The 20,671-nt window shown below is 38.6% G+C and overlaps 1 protein-coding gene across 2 annotated transcripts in view; it reads left to right on the forward strand.

Moving 5' to 3' along the window:
- Positions 1 to 20,671, forward strand: part of LOC150100293 (intermembrane lipid transfer protein Vps13-like) — a 654,685-nt gene that overhangs the window by 132,933 nt on the left and 501,081 nt on the right. For both annotated transcript variants that reach the window (XM_090402852.1, XM_090402853.1), the window contains exons 11-12: positions 10,110 to 10,279; positions 19,712 to 19,826. In XM_090402852.1, the coding sequence (XP_090258978.1) occupies positions 10,110 to 10,279; positions 19,712 to 19,826 (285 nt within the window). The remainder of the gene's footprint in view (positions 1 to 10,109; positions 10,280 to 19,711; positions 19,827 to 20,671) is intronic.

Consider the following 20,671-nt stretch of genomic DNA (forward strand, 5'->3'; position numbering starts at 1 on the left):
GAAGGAAAAGAAGAAAGCATATCAAAAGTTCCTGGCAAATAAGTCAGCGTGTGCTCTTAGAGAATACAGAGACAAATGCAAGAATGTTAAAAACTGTGTAAAACTAGCTAAACAAAAGTCATGGGAGGACTTTGGCAAGAATATAGAAAATAAATCCCCCCCCCCCCCCCACCCCCCCCCCCCCCCACCCCCCCCCCCCCCCACCCCCCCCCCCCCCCACCCCCCCCCCCCCCCACCCCCCCCCCCCCCCACCCCCCCCCCCCCCCACCCCCCCCCCCCCCCACCCCCCCCCCCCCCCACCCCCCCCCCCCCCCACCCCCCCCCCCCCCCACCCCCCCCCCCCCCCACCCCCCCCCCCCCCCACCCCCCCCCCCCCCCACCCCCCCCCCCCCCCACCCCCCCCCCCCCCCACCCCCCCCCCCCCCCACCCCCCCCCCCCCCCACCCCCCCCCCCCCCCACCCCCCCCCCCCCCCACCCCCCCCCCCCCCCACCCCCCCCCCCCCCCACCCCCCCCCCCCCCCACCCCCCCCCCCCCCCACCCCCCCCCCCCCCCACCCCCCCCCCCCCCCACCCCCCCCCCCCCCCACCCCCCCCCCCCCCCACCCCCCCCCCCCCCCACCCCCCCCCCCCCCCACCCCCCCCCCCCCCCACCCAGATGCTGCATGGACATTAAATGCTATTTAACAGCATTGTCTGAGAGTATTGCAAAGGTGATATTGGCTAAACAAGGTAGGAGTGAAATGGATGGATGGATGGATGGATGAATGAATGAATGAAGAGATTCAATATGAAATCTGGAAGAAGGCACAGTGGAGGTAACATAAGATGAATGGTTGTAATGATCAGTTGCATGAAGAATACAAAGAGCAGGCCAGGAAGGTAACTTGATTGGTAAAGGCAACAAAATGCAGCATGAGAAAAAATTAGCTAATCAAGCTAAGAAAAATCCTAGTGAGTTCTTTCGAAAGTTGGCAAATAGAAGGAAAAATGACTATGACAGGATGATGCTGGGAGATTGGTAATGAATGCAGAGGATATAGATGAATTATTCAATCATCAATTTATTTCATCCTTGTGAAGTCAAGAACTGGAGTGTACAGGGTATGGCAGAGGAAGGATTGCTAGTGAATGAGCAGGAAGTATATGAGAAATTAAGTAAACTTGATTTTAATAAGGCAATAGAATTTGACAATATATCACTGCATGTCTTGAGGGAATTCTCTATGGAATTAATGGAACCTTTATTTTTATTATTATTATTCAGGCCTCCAAGGAGTCAAAAGACTCATCGAGGGAGGTCCTTCCTAAGACATAAAGTCTGTCAAGACTCATCGAGGGGAGGTCCTCCCCTGAGAAACACAAAGTCTATCATACCACTCTTTAAACTCACTGACCGTTCTCGCTCCCACCACTCCATCAGGCAATGCATTCCACAGCTCAACCACCCTCCACACAAAGAAACCACTCCTTACCCTCTTGCTCACAGTTTCCTTTCGTAACTTCCAGGGATGGCCTCTTGTCATCACTCCTTCCCGCTGTTCAACCAAGCGAAAGAACTCCCCAGTGTCAACCCTGTAACCACCTCTCAACAGTTTAAAAGTCTCAATCATATCACCTCTTCTTCTTCTAACCACCAAACTCTGCAGTCCACATTCTCTCAGCCGATCCTCATAACTATCCTTGTACAGTCCTGAAACCATCTTTGTCATCCGTCTTTGTATCCTTTCCACAGTTAATTTATCGCGTTCAAATCCTTGCGACCAAATCTGAGAACAATAGTCCAAGTGTGGTCTGATCAGAGAGTTATACAACGGAATGATAACCCTCTTATCTCTGCAGGTCAGTGTCCTTCTCATAATAGCAGCAATCCTCTGTGTTACCTTCACCACCTTTGCAATATGTCCCCTAAACTTCAGGTTTCTATCAATCATCAACCCCAAATCTCTTGTCTCCCCTACTTCCTCCAGTATAACTCCTCCCATAGAGTATGCAGCATCCCATCAATGTTTCCCTAACCTCAAGACCTTACATTTTGCTGCATTAAACTGACACCTCCCATTCATTTGCCCATCTATCTAGCTTATTTAAATCCTCTTGCAGGGCTACCACATCTGCACTATTACTAATAATCCTTCCCAGCTTCGCATCATCTGCAAACAACTGAATATCCCCCTACAATCCACTGGCTATGTCATTGATATAAAGGTTAAGCAATATAGGTCCTAGTACTGAGCCCTGTGAAACCCCACTTGTAACCCTCTGCCTCCTGGAAACTGCTCCACCATACACAAATCTCTGATACCTATCAGACAGCCAATCCTGAAGACCAATCTGACATCCAGACCCATGTGCTGCAACTTAAATATCAGCTTATCATGTGGCACCCTGTCAAATGCCTTCGCCAAGTCTAAGAAAATTGCAGTATATGCCTTTCCCTCATCTAATGTTCTTGAAACTTTATTATAAAAGGCTAGCATATTGCTAAAACAAGAGCATCCTTTCACAAATCCATGTTGATTCTCACAGATAACATTACCCTCATCTGCCCAATGCTGTATACGGTCCCTCACTACTTTCTCCAAGATCTTAACAACTACTGATGACACACAGACTGGCCTATAATTAGACACTTCCAGTCTGTTACCACCCTTATGCAATGGCACTATCTTACCTACCTTCCATTCCATGGGCACCTTTCCTGTAGCCAGACTTTCATTGAAAAGCCATGTTAAAGGCACTGTCAATTCCCTAGCACATTTTCTCAAAACTCGTGGTGAAATACCATCCAATCCCACAGCTTTACTGACATCCAGAGTACTCAGTATCTGAAACACACTCTCCTCCTGTACCTCCAGACCTCGAACCAGTCCTATCCCTCTAGCATTAAAACTGACTCCTCTAGGATGAAATACTCCAATAAAGTGTTCATTGAACAATTCCACTATGTCCTCTGCATCAGTCACTCTATTCCCATTTTTATCCCACAATATCATTCTTCCACAGTCATTTCTCCTCCTACTGGCTACATATCTAAAAAAAAAAATTCCCTAGGATTTTCTTTGGATCTTAGGGCCAATCTCCTCTCATATTCCAGTTTCGCTTTCCTTACCACACTAGTCACTCTTCTGGCCTGTGTCTTATATTCCTCATGCATCTCTTCACCTGTCTCCTTATATCTCTTCCATAGCCTCTTTTTCGCATGCAATTCCTGTTTAATATTGTTTGTCATCCACTTTACTCCAAATTGCATCCTCTTCTTCACTCGTGGTATACAACTTACCATTGCTGATAACAATATTCTTTCACAATTTCCCACGCACTAGTGATATCCCGGCCTTCCAATTCCTGCCTCCATGAAACTTCCCGAAGTTAACGTCTAAGACTATTATAATCACCTGCCTTATAATTCCACATAAGTTCCCGTCTCTTTGATACTCCTGCATGTCTATTCATTTTCCAAGTCAACACCATATGGTCACTCTCTTCAACTGGTGGGAGAGACCTCAACTCAGTTATTATCAACTCTTCTGATGCTATAACCAAATCCAAAATTTTTGAACCTCTTGTTCCCTCTGTTACATGTTGCCTAAGACATTTGTCCCTCAAGAATTCTAGAAATTCCATTCCCCTATTGTTACATGCATCTTCCTCTCTCCAATTTACACTACTGAAGTTAAAATCTCCCATAACAATCATTCTTCTTGCACTTGCCAAACTTAGCTGTCTAAACATCTCCTGGTCCCCATCCTCTGTGCTCCTGGGTCTGTAGCAACACCCCACTAAATATCCTGTCTTGCCTACCTCTACCTCACACCATACACTCTCAAAATCATTTGTCTCACTTCCTTCCAAATTCTCCACTCTTAGAGGACATAGGTCATCACTTATCATAAGCAGTACCCCACCACCATGCTTTCCCCTCCTATCCTGACGAAAAATGCTATACCCAGCGACTTCTATTCCTGTTGTTATATCCCCTTCTGTCAACCACGTCTCAGTGATCGCAATAATTTTTGGCCGGGCTGATGCTATCTGCGCCACCAATTCCTCTCCCTTATTCCGGATACTCCTGGCATTAGTATAAAGCATATAAATGCCATTATTTCTATACCCAGCATTATCCCTTCTAGACTCCACTGGGCTCAGTGTTACCTGACATTGTCTCGTTCTCCCAAGTATCCATTTCCACAAGAGGCCACCCCTGCTATCATCCTCCCTGGGACACACTGACTCGTTCAGAACAGCAATCTCTCTAGATGCCTATGTCCTTCCTCATTCAAATGTAACGGTCTCTCGCATACAATTCCTCTCTTTCCTCAAACGCACTCCAAGCATCCACATATACCAGTCCTCTCTTGTCACACATTCTTGCTATTATGCCATTCAATATCACCGCTCTTCTGCTCAGCTCATCATTATCATACCTAGGCAACACGCACACTATTTTTCGTCTCTCTGTCTTCTTCCGTACAGTCTCAAGCAAAAATCTCATATCTCTTGCTGTCCGACTTACATTACCACTCAAGTCATTCGTTCCTACCATCACAATCATCTCATCCACCCTTTCACCTCTCTTAATTGCCATAGCCACCCTTTCTATTGTCCCTCCTGGCAAACACTCCTCATGCATCCTATCTTGAACACCACGGATCATTGAGTCGCCATACATTATACCTCTTACCATTCCCTCGCTCCTATTGTTTCCATTCTCTCCTCTTCTTTCATTCCCATACCTCTCTCTCTTCTACTGTTTCCATTCTCTCCTCTTCTAGCACTCCCATACATCTCTCTCATTCCCTCTCTCCTACTGTTTCCATTTTCTCCACCTCTAGCACTTCCATATCCCTCTCTCATTCTGTCTCTCCTTAGTACTGTTTCCATCCTCTCGTCTTCTAGCATTCCCATACCTCTCTCTCATTCCATCTCTCCTACCGTTTCCATTCTCTCCTCTTCTAGCACTTCCATATCTCTCTCTCATTCCATCTCTCCTACTGTTTCCATCCTCTCGTCTGCTAGCATTCCCATACCTCTTTCTCATACTCCCTAAATTCTCTCTCTCTCTCTCCTACTCTGATTCGCCTTGCATTTATCTCTTCCATTCTCCTAATCTTATCTTTCATACTTCTGCTCTCATTCACAAGGCATTCCACCTCCTCTTTCAACTCATCTATCTCCCTCTGCAGGGGTCAGTCACTGTTATTCTAAATTCACTCGCCCAAACAAAACCATCTCCTAAACGTTCACAGTCACTCACACCTTCCACACTATCAACTATTATTTTCCCATTCTCTCCTATCACACTACTTGTCTTCCTACATTCATTCTCCGTTCCTGGAGCAACAAAGTCGGATATCGATATATCTTATGTATTTATTTCCTCCAACTCCCTGCATTTTGCTCACATACGCTCTCCACTGTCTTTAACACGCCACATATGTAATTCCCGAGGCGCATACATGCCACAAGTATTGCTTGCCACAAAGTCCCTTATGATATTGCTAATGATTGAATTCTTAAATGGCGGAGGACTTGGCGTTACGCCACTTGCGACTGCTGCTGAATCCACCATCATTCCTTACTGCCGAGTAGCGTAATCTTTAATAATTATTCAATTAATAAATAAGAGGGGAAAAAAGTACAAACATCAGAACATTTAAGTACTAAATATAATTAAATAAAATGAAATATAACTAAATACAGTAACTTAGCTTCGTGTTGTCTTCCACCGTTACACGTTCGATTCCGACGGTACCAAAATATATTATATCGCAACAGCAACTAACTTCCAAAAAACAACCACTGAAGTACACTCGTATTCAGAGAAACAATTTAGCACTCAAAAACGTAGAAAAATGGGGAAAAAAGCGGACTATTCACCGATTAAAAATCACTTTCTTCTGCACAGCTCAAATTCACCGCCACGTGCTACGGCGACGCTAGCGCCACTAGTGCCAACACAACACAACTTTGACACAACAATTTAATAAGTTTTGCAACATGGCAAGTTCCAAAAGAATGGAAGGTGGGGAAAATTGTTCCACATCACAAAGGAATGATAAGACTAAGGCTATAAATTATATGTCAGTCTGTGTGTCTGGGATTGTTTCAAGGTATTAGAGAAGTTGGTGGGGAATAGGATTCAGAAATGGGTTGATAATAGTAGTGTTCTTTATGATGGTCAGCAGGGGTTTGTTAGCAGGAGATCATGTGTCAGAAATCAGCTGACATATTACAAGGTGATAAATTCATTTGATAAAGATGATGCATATAAAGTGGTATTCTCAGATTTTTCAACGGCTTTTTTGACTGCCAACTGGAACAAATTGGATTAGATAACAATCTAGTAAGTTGGAAAGTTGATTGGCTGTTGGACAGGTATCAGTGTTTGAGCATGGAGGAGTGCCACAGAGATTTTTTTTTTTTTTATGTTGAGTCCATACATGAGACGGTAGATCAACCTATAGTGCATTAGTACCGTGTATGGGTTGGGAAAGAAGGTACTTGTTCACATTTGATTTGAATGGCTGTATATTGTATTCCTTAGGAAACACAACAAGGGGAAGACTGTTCCATAGTACAGCAGTTGCAGGGATGAAGGAGGAGAAGAAACTTGTTCTGTGGGTTTCAAGGTGCACTGTGTAGGGATGTTGAGCAGCGGCAGCACGTTCCAACGAGCTTAGAATAGTTTTGGGCAGAAGTTATGACCGATTGCTTTGGCGACAGACCAAAAGGCTTGGCTTCCATTTGGACAAGCTGCTAATTTCCTGCTTTTTGTTCTTTCAAACTCTGTTTTGGAAGCACCGATTGTTTTTTTGCATTTATTTTGGGCTCTAAAGGAGGATTGATTTCTTGATTTGAGCCAATAATGGTATGTTTAGTTTTTCAGATGTACAGCCTTGGTGCATCTTTTGGAAAACCAGGGTTTAGTTAATGGCAGGTCAGAGTACCTGTGGGGAATGTATGTTTCCATTCCACTGAGGATTACTTTGGTTATGAGTTTGGTGTATGTGTTTGGGTGGGAAGATCAGAAGCAACAGTGTAACAATGGAAATGAGGCATAGAAGTTGCGGAAGCTGTCCCGATTGGCACTGTTATGATGCCAATTACTGTTGTATTGGAGTGGCTGTGTTAGCATCGTTGCATGGGGGGGGGGGGGGAAGAGATGAGCACTAGGTTGTGGTCAGAATTGCTTGGGGGGGGGGGGCCCTCTACATTCACTGTGTATTTGGAAGGGTCATTGGTCAGGAAGAGATCTAGGGTATTTGGGGAGTGGTTCCAGTTATCAGGTATTCTGGTTGGCATCTGAACTAGTTGTGTAAGGTCATTAGTGATGGTGAATGTTTCAGCATCTATGCCTGCAAGATCTGCACAGCTGGAGGAGGAAAGCCAGTTGGTGTTGTGGACAATAAAATCTCTTAGGAGGATGATTTTGCTGTTGGGAAAGTGGAACTGGAGAAAGTCAATTTTTAAGGAGAGGAAATTAAAATGCTCAGAGTGGTTGGTTGCATTAGGGAAGCAATAGAGATAGCATATGAATTTGACTGAGTTGGGTAGGGATGTTTTCATCTAAAGAAGATCAAAGTTGGGCGATTCTAGGTTGGGTGCTTTCTGGCAAGGTATGTCAGAGCAGATGTATGCACAGACGCCACCCTTTGGTCTAAAGGAGTTAAAGAGTGTGTAGTTTGGAAGGTTGAGATGAATAGTGCTGTGGAGAGGTGAGATTTGAATTTCTGCCAGAAAGAGTAGGTGGGATTTGGTATACTGAAGGTGGTAGTCGACACTATTAAGGTTGGAGTTTAGGCACGGATGTTGGCGAAGTGGATTGTAGGGTTTTGTAAGTCATATGTTTGACCACAGGGGTCTTGCACATTTCCTATGCAGTGCCTGCATAATGGTCACCATGGTGGCTGCTAGTGGCATCACTTGGTTTTTGCACCAGTTTAACTTGTCTGTAGCCGATGGTCGAATTGTAGTCACCATTTCAACTTTTTCAGCAAGTTTCTTCGAAGCTGGCATCCTTGTTCCCTTTGTACAAATGTTAAATCTGGTCGAGCACCTATGTGCGATTGGGGATAAGTGCCTTTGAACTTGTTGTTGATCGCTGTTATTAGTTTTGATGTGCTTGTCGGCATATCATAAGTCACTTTTATGAGGTGTGGAAAGTTTGTTCCATCCTTTTTTTTTGTTTATGGGTTTGAAACGATGGCTCCTGACGATATTTTTAGAATTGATGTCGTATTCTTCTGCTAATTTGATGATGTGTTCTTTTAGTGCTTTTCCATTTTCCTTTGGAAAGTTCAGAATAACAGCTTTGAATTTTTTGTTTTTGGCCTCCATTGAGTCATGCACTGTTGAAGCGATTATTTCATGGAGTTCATTCGCAGGGAAGGGTGAACTTGCATTGTGGTGCTAATCATCAGTTAATTTGAGCTTGGTTTCTAGTGCTCTTATTCTGGAGGAAAGAGTTTTATTCGTAGCATTGATGTGCTGTTTGAGGTTTTCAATTCATTTGCCTAAGTTCAGGAACTGTTTTACAGACGGGAGGCACATCGAACAAAAATAGGGCTGGTTAAGGTTGATATATATATCTTGTGCATTGTTTCATCCATTTTTGCACCGGAAGCATGTATCCAATGGCAACAGAACTCGCACGCTATACCCTTTTTTTGCAACTGTGGGTTTTGTGGGTTTTGTCAGCAATTGACGGGGCTACCCTGACGAGGCATGGGGTGCTTGTTCACCATTGACTTTTGTTGCCACCATCTTTGCTTCATACGGTAGGCATAGCGGGCACTTGCACATGGCTGATTTTTAGATCAAAATATAACTGGTTTTGGGACCATTATTCTTTAGATTGTATGTTAATTGACATTGAGACCAGTTTAACTGGAGACGTGCAAATGTTCACTAATGATGCCAAGTTGGGAAGGGCTATGAGAAGTAGAGCGCATGTTGCAGACTTGCAGGAGCATCCAAATAGACTATGTGAGTGGGCAAATGAGTGGAGCTTTCAATGTAATGTTGCAAAGTGCAAGGTCATGAAAATTTGTAGGTGAGGTAGTAATGCAGAGTGTATATTAATGGGAAAATTTCAAAGGAGGTGAGAGATCTGGGAGTGATAGTGGACAGAGGTTTGAAGTTTAGGGGTCACATTGCTAAAATTGTAAGGACATCTTAACAGATTATGGCAATAATGAGGAGGACAGTGACATGTAGAATCAAAGAGGTTATGGTTTCCTTGTATAAGGCTTTGACCAAGCCACATGTGGACTACTGTGCACAAATTTGTAACCTGTTTTCATGGGGATGAGGATGTATTGGAGAAGATCCAGAGAAGGTTTACTAAGTTAGTGTCAGTTCTGCGGAATGTCAAATATGAGGAGAGATTGAGGGAATGCAACTTAAATAGTTTTGTAAATAGATGAAGAGGGAATATGTTTGAGACATATAAGTTGAAGGGTTCATACCAGATTAATCTGAAGGAGATTTTTCAGAGTAGAGGTAGGCAATGGTAGAATGAGAGGCCTTCATGGAAGCTATATTAAGCAGGTGCGACCCGGTTTTTTGCTTAGAGATTGATTGGTGAGCAGAATGCATTGCCTGGAAGTGCAGTGAATGCGGAAGCTGTTTATGGGTTAAAGTCAGGGCTTGATGATCTTTTTGCATGAGAAAATATAGACCTCTCACATGAGTCCTTTGACTCCCTGGAGGTCAGAGATTAGTAATAATAATTGAAAAATTAGTCACACACTAAACTAGCTGTATACAAGACCATATTCAAACCAATTTTTACTTAGGATCTGAGCCTGGTTAGAAATAATCCTTCACCTGTTATAATGACTCGTTCAGATTAGTATCCTCTTTCTCATTTTCCATATCATTTGCATGCAGAACTAGCATCCGTTCTCTTATTCATTCTTTCTTTCCTTCCTTCCAAGTAAATGTTTCATATAGTAAAGAATGCCTTTCTAGACTATATACACTATTGTTTCATTGATGAATTACATATTTTTCTGAGGAAGTTTTATTGCACTTTTCTATTTTGTTCTCATTTGATTTCTTTAGATATTAATATATGTATGCAATTATTGTTATTTAATTTTTTTAGGTCCATAATCACTTTTCCATCCCAATAGATGTTTACTACATGATGACACATGGGAATGAAGTGGAATGGTGTGGATCTGTTGATCCTCACAAGGCATTTTTCATTCCAATATATGCATTATACACTCCAACTGGTGAATTATTCTTTAAACCTAAAGATTCAAACAATTCGTAAGTAGCTTTAAAAGAACTAAATTTACATATCAAGTAGAGTTTTATAGTAAATATATAACTTTTATAGTGATATCTATATACAATTTGATCCATATTACAAACTTACTTAAATTATTATTTAATGAGATACACTGCATAGCTACAGCATAATGCATAATAGAATTAGAACTGGTATAGACAGCTAGGTAGAAATCAGTATGTATGTTCATAATAGAGCTTCATCAACAAAAGGAGAAGAAAAAATATGTTTATTAAGCTTACTAATATAGATGAGTACTATGAGAGCTCTACTCCAGTCATCTGGGATTCAGTTCTCTGACCACATTTCTGAATTATGCAGTGTTAGCCATTGTAAAACTTTTATACTTCTATATCTTTCTGCTGGAATTTGCAAGGCATTTGATGGAATATCGCATGGAACTCTATTACACAAATTAGAACAAATGGGGGATGGATAACAGGGTGGCTGCTGGACAGATATCAAAAACTGGTAATATGGTGGTGGTGCAGAATGAAGTTGAAAACTTGTCGCTAGTGGCTTGTGACAGGGTTCAGTGCTGATCCACTACTGTTTAATTTGTAAATAAATGACATAGGAAATAACCTGAAATGAAATATTCAGTTGTTATTGATGCTGATGCAAAAATAGGTAGAGTAATATTTAAAGCAATGTGGATTGCTTGCAGGATAATTTAAATAGGCTATCAGTATGGGTAAAGGATAATGGATCTCAGGTTAACGTGGAGAAATGTAAAGTTATGTATTTTGGGATAAATTGGTTACAAGCTGTGTACAACATTGATGGGAGTGTACTTCAGGAAATAGATGAAGCTACAGATTTAAGAGTGGTGGTAGACAGAGTAAAGTTAAAGAGAGTTATATATTTTGATATATAAAGTAGCCCATAAGATTACTTGGCTGTTGAAGAACACATTAACAAGTAGTGATAAGGAAGTTGTTATTCCTCTTTATAAGGCCTTGGTATGTCCTGATCTGGATTATTGTGTTCAAGTCTGGCCTCCTGGGTTTCTCGGAGATGAGAAAGTGGTGGAGAAGATTCAGAGGTGAGCAACCAAGATGGTGAGTGGTCTGTGGAATGTTCCTTTTGAGGATGGATTGAGGTTGTGTTTATTGCAGAAGTTGGTTGATAGGAGAAAAAGAGGAGACATGATAGAAACATTTGAGTTGCTTAAAGGGTTTTATAGGATTGATGTTTCAGCACTTGACTGGAGGAGCCAGAACAAGGGATCATCCCTGGAAGTTGAATAAAGGTGTAGTTAGTAGGGGTTTTGAGTACTAGATTTTTTTTCTTTGAGAGTTGTGAGTGAGTGGAATGGGTTCCTGGAGTCAGTTGTGAATGCTTTATCAATTAATGAGTACAAGGATAGGTATGATAGATTGTGTGGATAGTTTGGGTCTCCTGTTCGCTCTCCATGGAGGTGCCTATACAATAATAATAATATATTTGAACATTTATTGTCTGATATCATCTACTCCAGCTGCTTTTCTACATTTCAGGTTTTTTGATGACTTTTTTCCTACTTCAAATTTATTTTGATATCTTCTCCTGATTGCATTCCTCTTCATTTTTTTTTTTTTTTTGGCATTGTGCTGTTGCTGCATAATTTCACGTATTAATCTTTCAAAATAATTACTCTTAACATCTAGAATATCTGTCTTCTGTTTTTTTTTGTCACCTTTATTATCTTTGATTCCTTTTAAAGTACTATTTCCTCCATTTCTAAGCTTTTTCAGTAGCCTCCAGAATATTTTGCCACCTTACAGATATGTATATATGTATATGTCGATTTTTGTTTAAGACAAGCTTTATTAAACTCAATGTACTATAAATCTTGTCCAGAGCAGGCTTTTACATACACCTCTGTCTGTAGTGGAACCTGAACCCATGAGCTGTTGGTTGGAGAGCAGGTATACTATCCTCCCTGACAACCAGACTAACTGGCTGAGTGGATAGAAATTATTTTCTATGCTGTTACCAAAGTCTTCCTATGAGACTTGTTTAGCTAGTTTTACATTTTGCTTTGCTTTCTTACATTTTCTGTGTATTCTGTTAGAGCACATGCTGACTTACAAGAGCTTTTATTATGATTGCTTCTTTTCCTTGACTGCTTCTTTAACTTCAAGCCTCTGTAGTTCAGTAGGGTTCGACAATGCCCTTTGGCTGAAAAAACCTAGTTTGGAATCCTGTCTAGAATCCAGAGAACATTTATCAGGGATTCTCAACTGAAGGTGAGTCAGCCAGTCTCATATGGAGGTCGCAGGGTGTTTTCTCCTGGAAATTTAGGGCAAATTTAGGGAGAGCATACATGTGTATTCAAACCATTAGAATACACATGTATGCTCTCACACACACACACACACACACACACACATTAACAAACATAACACACTGGACTCGTAGCCTATCTTTCTTTGCTGTAAATCCAAATCAACCAATGAATTTCTTTAACTTCCTGAGACCACAATGGAGTTCTGATTTTTCTATCCTTCCAAAAAACTCACAACATGACTGAATCAATCACTCTTTTCTGCATGGTCTGTCTATGAATCTCCAAGGTTTGGTTCTTGTCTTCAAACTCCTTCATGTTTTTTTTTTTTAATATTTGTTTATTTCAGTCTACAGTTCACCTCTGAAAGCTGCTCAATTTTGAATCATTTTAAAACTTTCTCTCTCTCTCTCTCTCTCTCACACACACACACACACACTTCTTTTTTATCAGTATCCTGCTCAAAACTAAATGTGAATGCTTATTGTAAATACTGTCTATAATAATCTAGTGTTCTGAACTAGTATGAAGATATCACTATCATCAATAACATGGTTAGTGAAATTTCTTGTTTTCTCTCCATGTGAATTTCTGAACATCTTTTATGTTGAAACATGGTGTTAGTAATGATGCCTCCATGTCTTGAACAGAAAACTGGGCATATACTTACCATTGTTATTAGCTCTTCTCTTTTTCTCCAAATTTTTCCGAAATATTTCTATTTGTTTGATAATAATTTCATGCTTTGCCCACACATGGCACTGATATGCCAGAGGTATTACATGAACTTTAATGTGTGGGTGTGATATATATATATATATATTGTGGGGGCAGGGTGGAAAAGAGATTACAACATGACCAACTTTTCCATTTTCTTTGGGTCAGCTGATTTCTCTAATGCCAAAAAAAAAAAAAAAAAAATCATCCAATTTTTCCTTGGTCCAATTTTTTCCACTGTGCGACCATTGGCAAGAATAAGTCATTGTCCAATTGCCCATTTGGATATTATTTGATCACATCATTCTACTTTTATATGGCTTCTATGTATGAAAGATTTTTGTAAACCTATATTAAATTGGTAACATGGGTTGGACCAAGGATATTTTTTTCTATTTTTATTAATTTCAAATATTCAGATATAATTTCAGCTAGCATGGTTGGCTGAGTGGGTAATGTATCCACTCTCCAGCCAAAAGGCTGTGGGTTCAAATCCCACTGTGGGCATGGATGTTTTGATTGTCTGTGAAAATACTAGTGATGGTGGTTGGCAGTTAGATGGTGCTGGTGTAAATGAAGGTAGTTGTGGTTGGTGGAGTGGTGAAGCTGGAGAGTTGTAGAGTAGGTGCCCTCCCTCGATTTGAACTCCCTGGAGGTGTTATGTAATAATAATAATATTTCTATATATCTTTATTTATTTGTAAATTGACTAGAAACCCCACTCTAGACACAAAACATGGAACTTTTTCAAGTATTTTCAGATCTCCAATAAGCTGTGGTCTCACTCCATGCTATGCAATTCACTTCTCATCTATAGACAATCATACACTCCCATGCCCACAGCAGAATTCAGATCTGCAGCCCATTGGTTGGAAAGCAGATATACTAAGCACTTATCCAACCCAGCCTGGGTGGCCAAGTGGTTTGTTACTGCCTTGCCATTCAAGAAGATTATCCTTGTTTTTGATGTTGAATACTGTAGCTACTCCTTTTCTTTGGTTGTCATTGCCTGAATATAACATCTTGTAATTGTTGCTTAGAAAAATCTCATGGGTTTTTTCTTTCTCTGTTTTGGTATCACCATCACCTATTATATCAATCTGGTACTTACCAAATTCTCCTCTGCTAGTCTCATTTGTTTTCTGTGTTGATGCTGTGTGTTGAACTCTGCTGATATTAATTTTGATTTTGTCCAGTAGCTGACTTTTCACTGTTTGCCATGGATCTCTGACAAAAACAGTTTGGACTTTAACTGGGTGATGCTCTTATCATCATCTTATTTTAGTTTATGCCATTAAGAATATAGTTTAGTTGGTTAAATTCCAAATTTTCAGCTCATCCATATTTGTTCAGTATTCAGGTGAATACCCACTAATGAGGTGCACTATGATAATGTCAGACTTTGGACCTAATGTCCAATTCTCACCATGAGAATGTGAGGATTAGATGAAGCCTCCATTTGCTTTTCCACATTGGACAATGTGGAGATCTCCTTCCAGTTATCTGACTTTGGTCCTTAAGTAACTATTGCTACTCCTTTTAAGAATGTTGCGATATTAAATCATTATATCACTGTTGGGAATTGGTTTTCTTGATGATCTGCATTAGAAAAATAGCAATCATTAAAGTAATTTGATTATCATTGTTGTCATTTTTAACATAAAATTATAGGACTAGTTTTGCATTAATGATTTCCTTTTAGATTGATCTATTATTTGTCAAGTCTGATAAGTTTTATATCAGTCTTTTGAAGCACTCCTAACTGCATCAAGTTACCTTGTAATATATTGTTGTTTCTTTAAAAATCTTATTAAATCTTTGTCTGCAGCACCTTTGTAAAATATTTACTTTATCTGTCTATCTACTTCCTTACTTATTTATTCTTGCCTCCCCTTTTTCTGTAGCTAGATAGACCTCGTGTAATAAGTCTATCTAACGTAACAGTCCCTGAGCAATCGCGCAATATCAATTAAGAAATTTATTTATTCGTAATGACTGCACCACTTAATTGATTGACCCTTTTATGTTTAAAAGTTAGGGCGAAGAGAAAACAAAAAAAATTAATACCTCTATACAATTTCTTTACATGTAAGTCGTGGCTCATAACTTTATTCTATTCCTGCAGGTTCGTTAATATTTTCGGGATAGTGCATTGGCCAAAGAATGGGAACCAGGTAATTACCAAACAAAAACATGTTACAAAGCACATAAAAGTTAATAAAAGAATTACTTAATCTAAAGCACTTTAACACACAAAGACAACTTGCTATCTAAGCAACAGAAACTATAGTGTGTTCACTATCAGTAAACTTATTGTACTTTGAAATATCAGCATCTTCTATCACACCACTTGGCCTGCAAGCATGCATAAATATTCCAAGAAGGATCATGTTAACTTTCTTCCAACACATTCAATACTTAATTGATAATTAATTCAGACACCATCACAAACATCTTATGAATTAGACATACTTAACAATACAAGTTCTTCCCTTATATCAAATTCAATCTAACCTCCAGTTGACAAATAACCTCTCAATCCTTTACGATTTTGAGTTGCATTCATATGACATACTACAACAAAATAATGGCTTACTTTCTAACGAATCTTGAGAGGAAAGTCCGATTTACCTTCGGTAACACACTTAGAGACTGGAGCATCTTCTTTCCGGTTAATCCTCGAGAGTTTTCTTTCGTCTGACGCGCTGGGGTTCTGCCGGAGCCTAGAGAGAGGGCTGACGGAGAAACATCTGGCATCGGCGGTGGGAAGAACGATACTCCTGGATTCAGGGAAGGAACCCCGTAGCCAGGATTAGCCAGAAGCAGTGAAAGAATTGACGTCATCGCTGGCTGCCAGACCTTACGATTTTGGTGGTACTCAGCACTAATCCGGCTTAACTCCTATCAAGCTTTTACAAACAAGTCCAAAGTGCAGGTGCATTTTAACAGTAATTTATTCTTTTATATTTTTACATCTTACTAAGCACAATTTTTTCTTATTAATTCAGACAAAAAAAATTGGAAAATCTTTAGCGAAAATTCTCTAAAAAAAATAAATAATTTCTCATGACATTTTACAACCTATATATATATATATATATATATATACATCTATCTTCCCCTAGATGTTACCTATAATTCTTATTTCAAACACTTATTTGCCAATCTTTCTTATTCTTTCTATTTCTTTGACCAATGCCACCTTAGAATAGGTATATACACAGTAAAAGCATTATTGTAATGAAATCATTACAAATAAGAAATATGAGAAATCGGCTTTTGCTTTTATGAATGATTTTTACCTTATTTCAGTGAATTCTTAGCGGAGATGGAATGTTCACTAAGTCCATACTGTTCATGTGATGTTTGATATAAGACTTATGTTCTTCACAATGAATTAAAGCATAACTTTACGTTTGTCCATAACATGATAAGCTACAAGAACGGAAAACAAAGAGGAAGGAAGGTTTTTCTTAGGAGAGGCAAGAAAATTAGTGATTTTTCTGACAGGACAAATGGCAATTAAAATGTTCAGTGGTTTTAAAATGTTTGCTATACATTCCAAAATATCTTGTTCATAAGGAAATGGAATAAAAGTTATTTCCTCTTGGGTGGAAGAGGAATTTAGCTTTTTACATTGCTAAAGGACTCCCAAACAGTCTGGCCCATTTGGGTTAAAATAAAAGGGGTTGACAAAGATTTCAGAGACAATTCTACAAGTTGCATCATTCAGTTGATTTCAGCTAAATATGGAAATTTTGTTGTTTCTTAGATTGCTTAGTTTCTATTGAAAAGTGCAGATTAAAATGAAGGGGGTAGAAGGTCTAGGGAAGGTCTTTTTCTTTGCAGAAACTACTGCTATTTATATCATTCAAGTGCTTTTGAAATATAGCTCTTTCTAACATTACTAAAAGATCTAGCCCATTTGAACTGAAGTGAAAATGAGAGGTTGCACCTTAAGTAAACACCTCTACATTTTGCTATGTTCATATGGTTTGAGCTAAATTTGGAATATAGTTATTTCTTATGTTTATCATGCTTTAAAATTTTGGTGCAGTCCAGTCTGATTTAAATGAATTTGTGGTTGGGATATTGAGGGACAAGGGTGGCTCATGCATAGGCACTGTGGAACTGCAGCACCCCCAATTTTTCTTGATATATAAATATATTTATTAATTTATTTATATTTGCTTGTAATATTTAATTTTATCATTAATGATCCTATACAATTCTCTTATTTTGTATAAAAAGTAATAAAAATCCATCTTGTAGCACTTAGTAGGGCGAAGGATGCTAGCAGCACTGTGTTTACCACAGTGTCATATTGCTAATATTTACTAAGCATGCAAGCATATGCACGTCATAGTGAGATGCGAGCTATTAGTGTAATGCGGCACTGTCCATCGTGCAGTTCCACTGTTGTTTATATGCAGTTTGTGCCAGTAGTAGAGTGTTCGTAGTGCTTATCCTGTTTACTCCATCTCTTTAAATATTCAGACATTACAATTAAAGATATAACATTTATTATAGTTTTTATTTTAGAACATTATTGTTAAATTTTTTAACAAGGATAAATTAGCTAATTTTAAGAATAAATTGCCTACAGAAGAAATAAAATTGACCACTGAAGCATATCCCATGATCAACAAAGAAAGACTTGAAACTGAACTTCGAGTATTCTACAGTAGACTCGACATGCGTGATTATTGTAAATTAATTGACTTGTTAAAACTTATAACTGAAAATAATTTAGATTGTGTTCTTAGTGAAATAACTGTATTAATAAAAATTCTCTTGACAATGCCTATGACTACATCACAGCCTGAACACTGTTTTTCAACATTAAAGAGAATAAAAACATTTCTGAGGAGCACTGTGAATCAGGATAGGTTAAATGCACTTGCAATGATTTCAACAGAGAAAAAATTCTTCAACAGTCACACAAACATCAAGGAAAAAGTTACTGACTTTTCGCTCGAAACAAAACAAGAATGGATTTTATTTTTAAGTAATTTTGAATTATACTAAATTGTATAATTTTATCAATAATAGACAATATTTTTTCATGAAACAAAACAAGAAGAATATATTTTATTTTCAAGTAATTTTGAATTATACTAAATTGTATAATTTTATCAATAATAGACAATATTTTTTCATGAAACAAAACAAGAAGAATATATTTTATTTTCAAGTAATTTTGAAGTATACCAAACTGTATAATTTTATCGATAATAAACAATATTTTTTCATGTTTAATTTTTTTATTTTTACCGTAATTTTGATATTTTATCCAAACACATATACACTGTACTTATAATGTGTATGTATATTTCGAAAGTTGCAGCACCCCCACGATTTCAAGCCACAAGCCACCACTGTTGAGGGCTATGCTAACCACTCAGCCGGCCTAGTTGACTGAGTGGTTAGCATATCTGCTCTCCAACCAAAAGGCTGTGGGTTCGAATCCCACCGTGGGCATGGATGTTTGTGATTGTCTGTGGAATTCTAGTCGTGGTGGATGTAGTTGTAGTTGGTGGAGACAGAAAGCTGTGGAGTAGGTGCCCTCCCTTGATGACACTTTGGACTCCCTGGAGATGTAATGTAATAATAATAATATTGCAGGAATCTCCTTTTTTATGTGAGACACCTCTCCAGATTGCATCTTTCAAATGTTTTTGACCATATGTGGAATATAGATGTTTCTTTATTGTATAAGGTCCCTTATCAATTTCTCTCCAGGTGGAGACAAAAATGAAAGCCTCTGAAGGGATAACAAAGAAAAGAAAGAAAGTAGAATGATACAGATACCTTTACAGGTCACATCATTTCACTTGCTTTTGACAGTTTATTTGTTTAACTGTGTTAATTCCATCTTCAAAAGAAATAACTGTGATAGCAAGAGGTTGGTTGCAGTAGCAACCACGTTGGCAATCATTATTTAACAAATTTAATACTTGAGCATGTAAATTTCCTTCTGAAATTTTAGCATTCTCATAACAGAGCAACAACAGTTTGAGTAACTATTCTTAAAAATGAAGATGTCCATTGTTAGCCACATCTTAGTTGCATCTGGTTGCTACCAGCTTTAGTACTCGTTTTTTTTTTTTTATATTGGGGATTTTTTTTTACATAATATATAATTCAGTCATTTAAAAAAAATATAGTATCATAATGTATTGTTATAGTTAATGTCACTTTGTGTGTGTGTTCATTTATGATTATGACAACCCTGAACTAACCTTATTTAATGGTGTTTGTATTCATGCTGCACCAAAAACTGTAACTATGTTTATTGATAATATTTCACTGTGAAATGAATGATTAAATGCTTTTGTTAGTAAATGGACTGAATATTTTAATTGAAATAGTTTTCTGCTGTAATATAATAGAACTTACCATATATTCTTAAATTCTTTCTCAGGTATTCTTTGACTCATGAGCCATACTTATGGAAAGAACTGATAGATACTCCTAATATAAACAGAACATTATCTTGCAGATATAAAGATCTTCAAGGTCAACCCTTTTTCTTAAATGTAAGATGAGTTTTTATTATTTTATTTATCATATTAAATAATTATTTCCTGCAATGCTGCTATCTAATTTTTGTTCCCAGTGAAACTTGCAATTTTTTGTCTAATAAAGTTTAATGTACCTTTTTTTTTGTTTAATCCTTTACCAAATATGAGCAAACAAGATCTGCATATAAAATATCTTCATGACTGGGCTGCTTGTATATAGAGACTAATGACTCTATATACCTATATAATGACCCTCCCACCTGCTGTGTTTCCCAAGGAATACAATTTAAAGTCATTCAAATCAAATGTAAACAAATTCCTCCTTTCCCAACCCACTACCCATACATCGTACTAATGTACTATAGGTTGATTAACCAACCTCCTGTGTGTGCACCCAACATTTAAAAAAAAAAAAAAAGACTTCACATTAATTGCCTTAGTATCCCATAATGCAAAGCACATCCTTTTGGGTGTGTATAATGCTATGCATTATGGGAAGGGTCACTGCCCAGACTAGTTTCGACATTTACTTTAGATTACCTCAGTGGGAACCAGACCCAGAAGAGAGACAAAGAACTTCAAGGTTGAAGTAAAGCAGAAATCATACATTTTCCTTGCACAAACTTTGTTTGCTTACACTTGGATAAAGAAGAAAACAAGAATATAATTTCTTGGCAAGTTTAATTTATAACGAAGTGAAAAAAAAAAAGCTTTCTGCGACTATCTATACTCCAGAATATTTTATTAATGAAGTGTGACACCTTTTCACCACTTGTATATGGGAAATATATGTGTTCTGGTTGACTTCGGTGTTGGTATCTGGGGGATTGGCAAGATGGTGCCTATCATGAAGAGAATTT

The sequence above is a fragment of the Typopeltis vanoorti genome, chromosome 13 (assembly GCF_054136105.1).
Source record: "Typopeltis vanoorti isolate ZY-2024b chromosome 13, IOZ_Tvanoo_1.0, whole genome shotgun sequence".
NCBI lineage: Eukaryota > Metazoa > Arthropoda > Arachnida > Uropygi > Thelyphonidae > Typopeltis > Typopeltis vanoorti.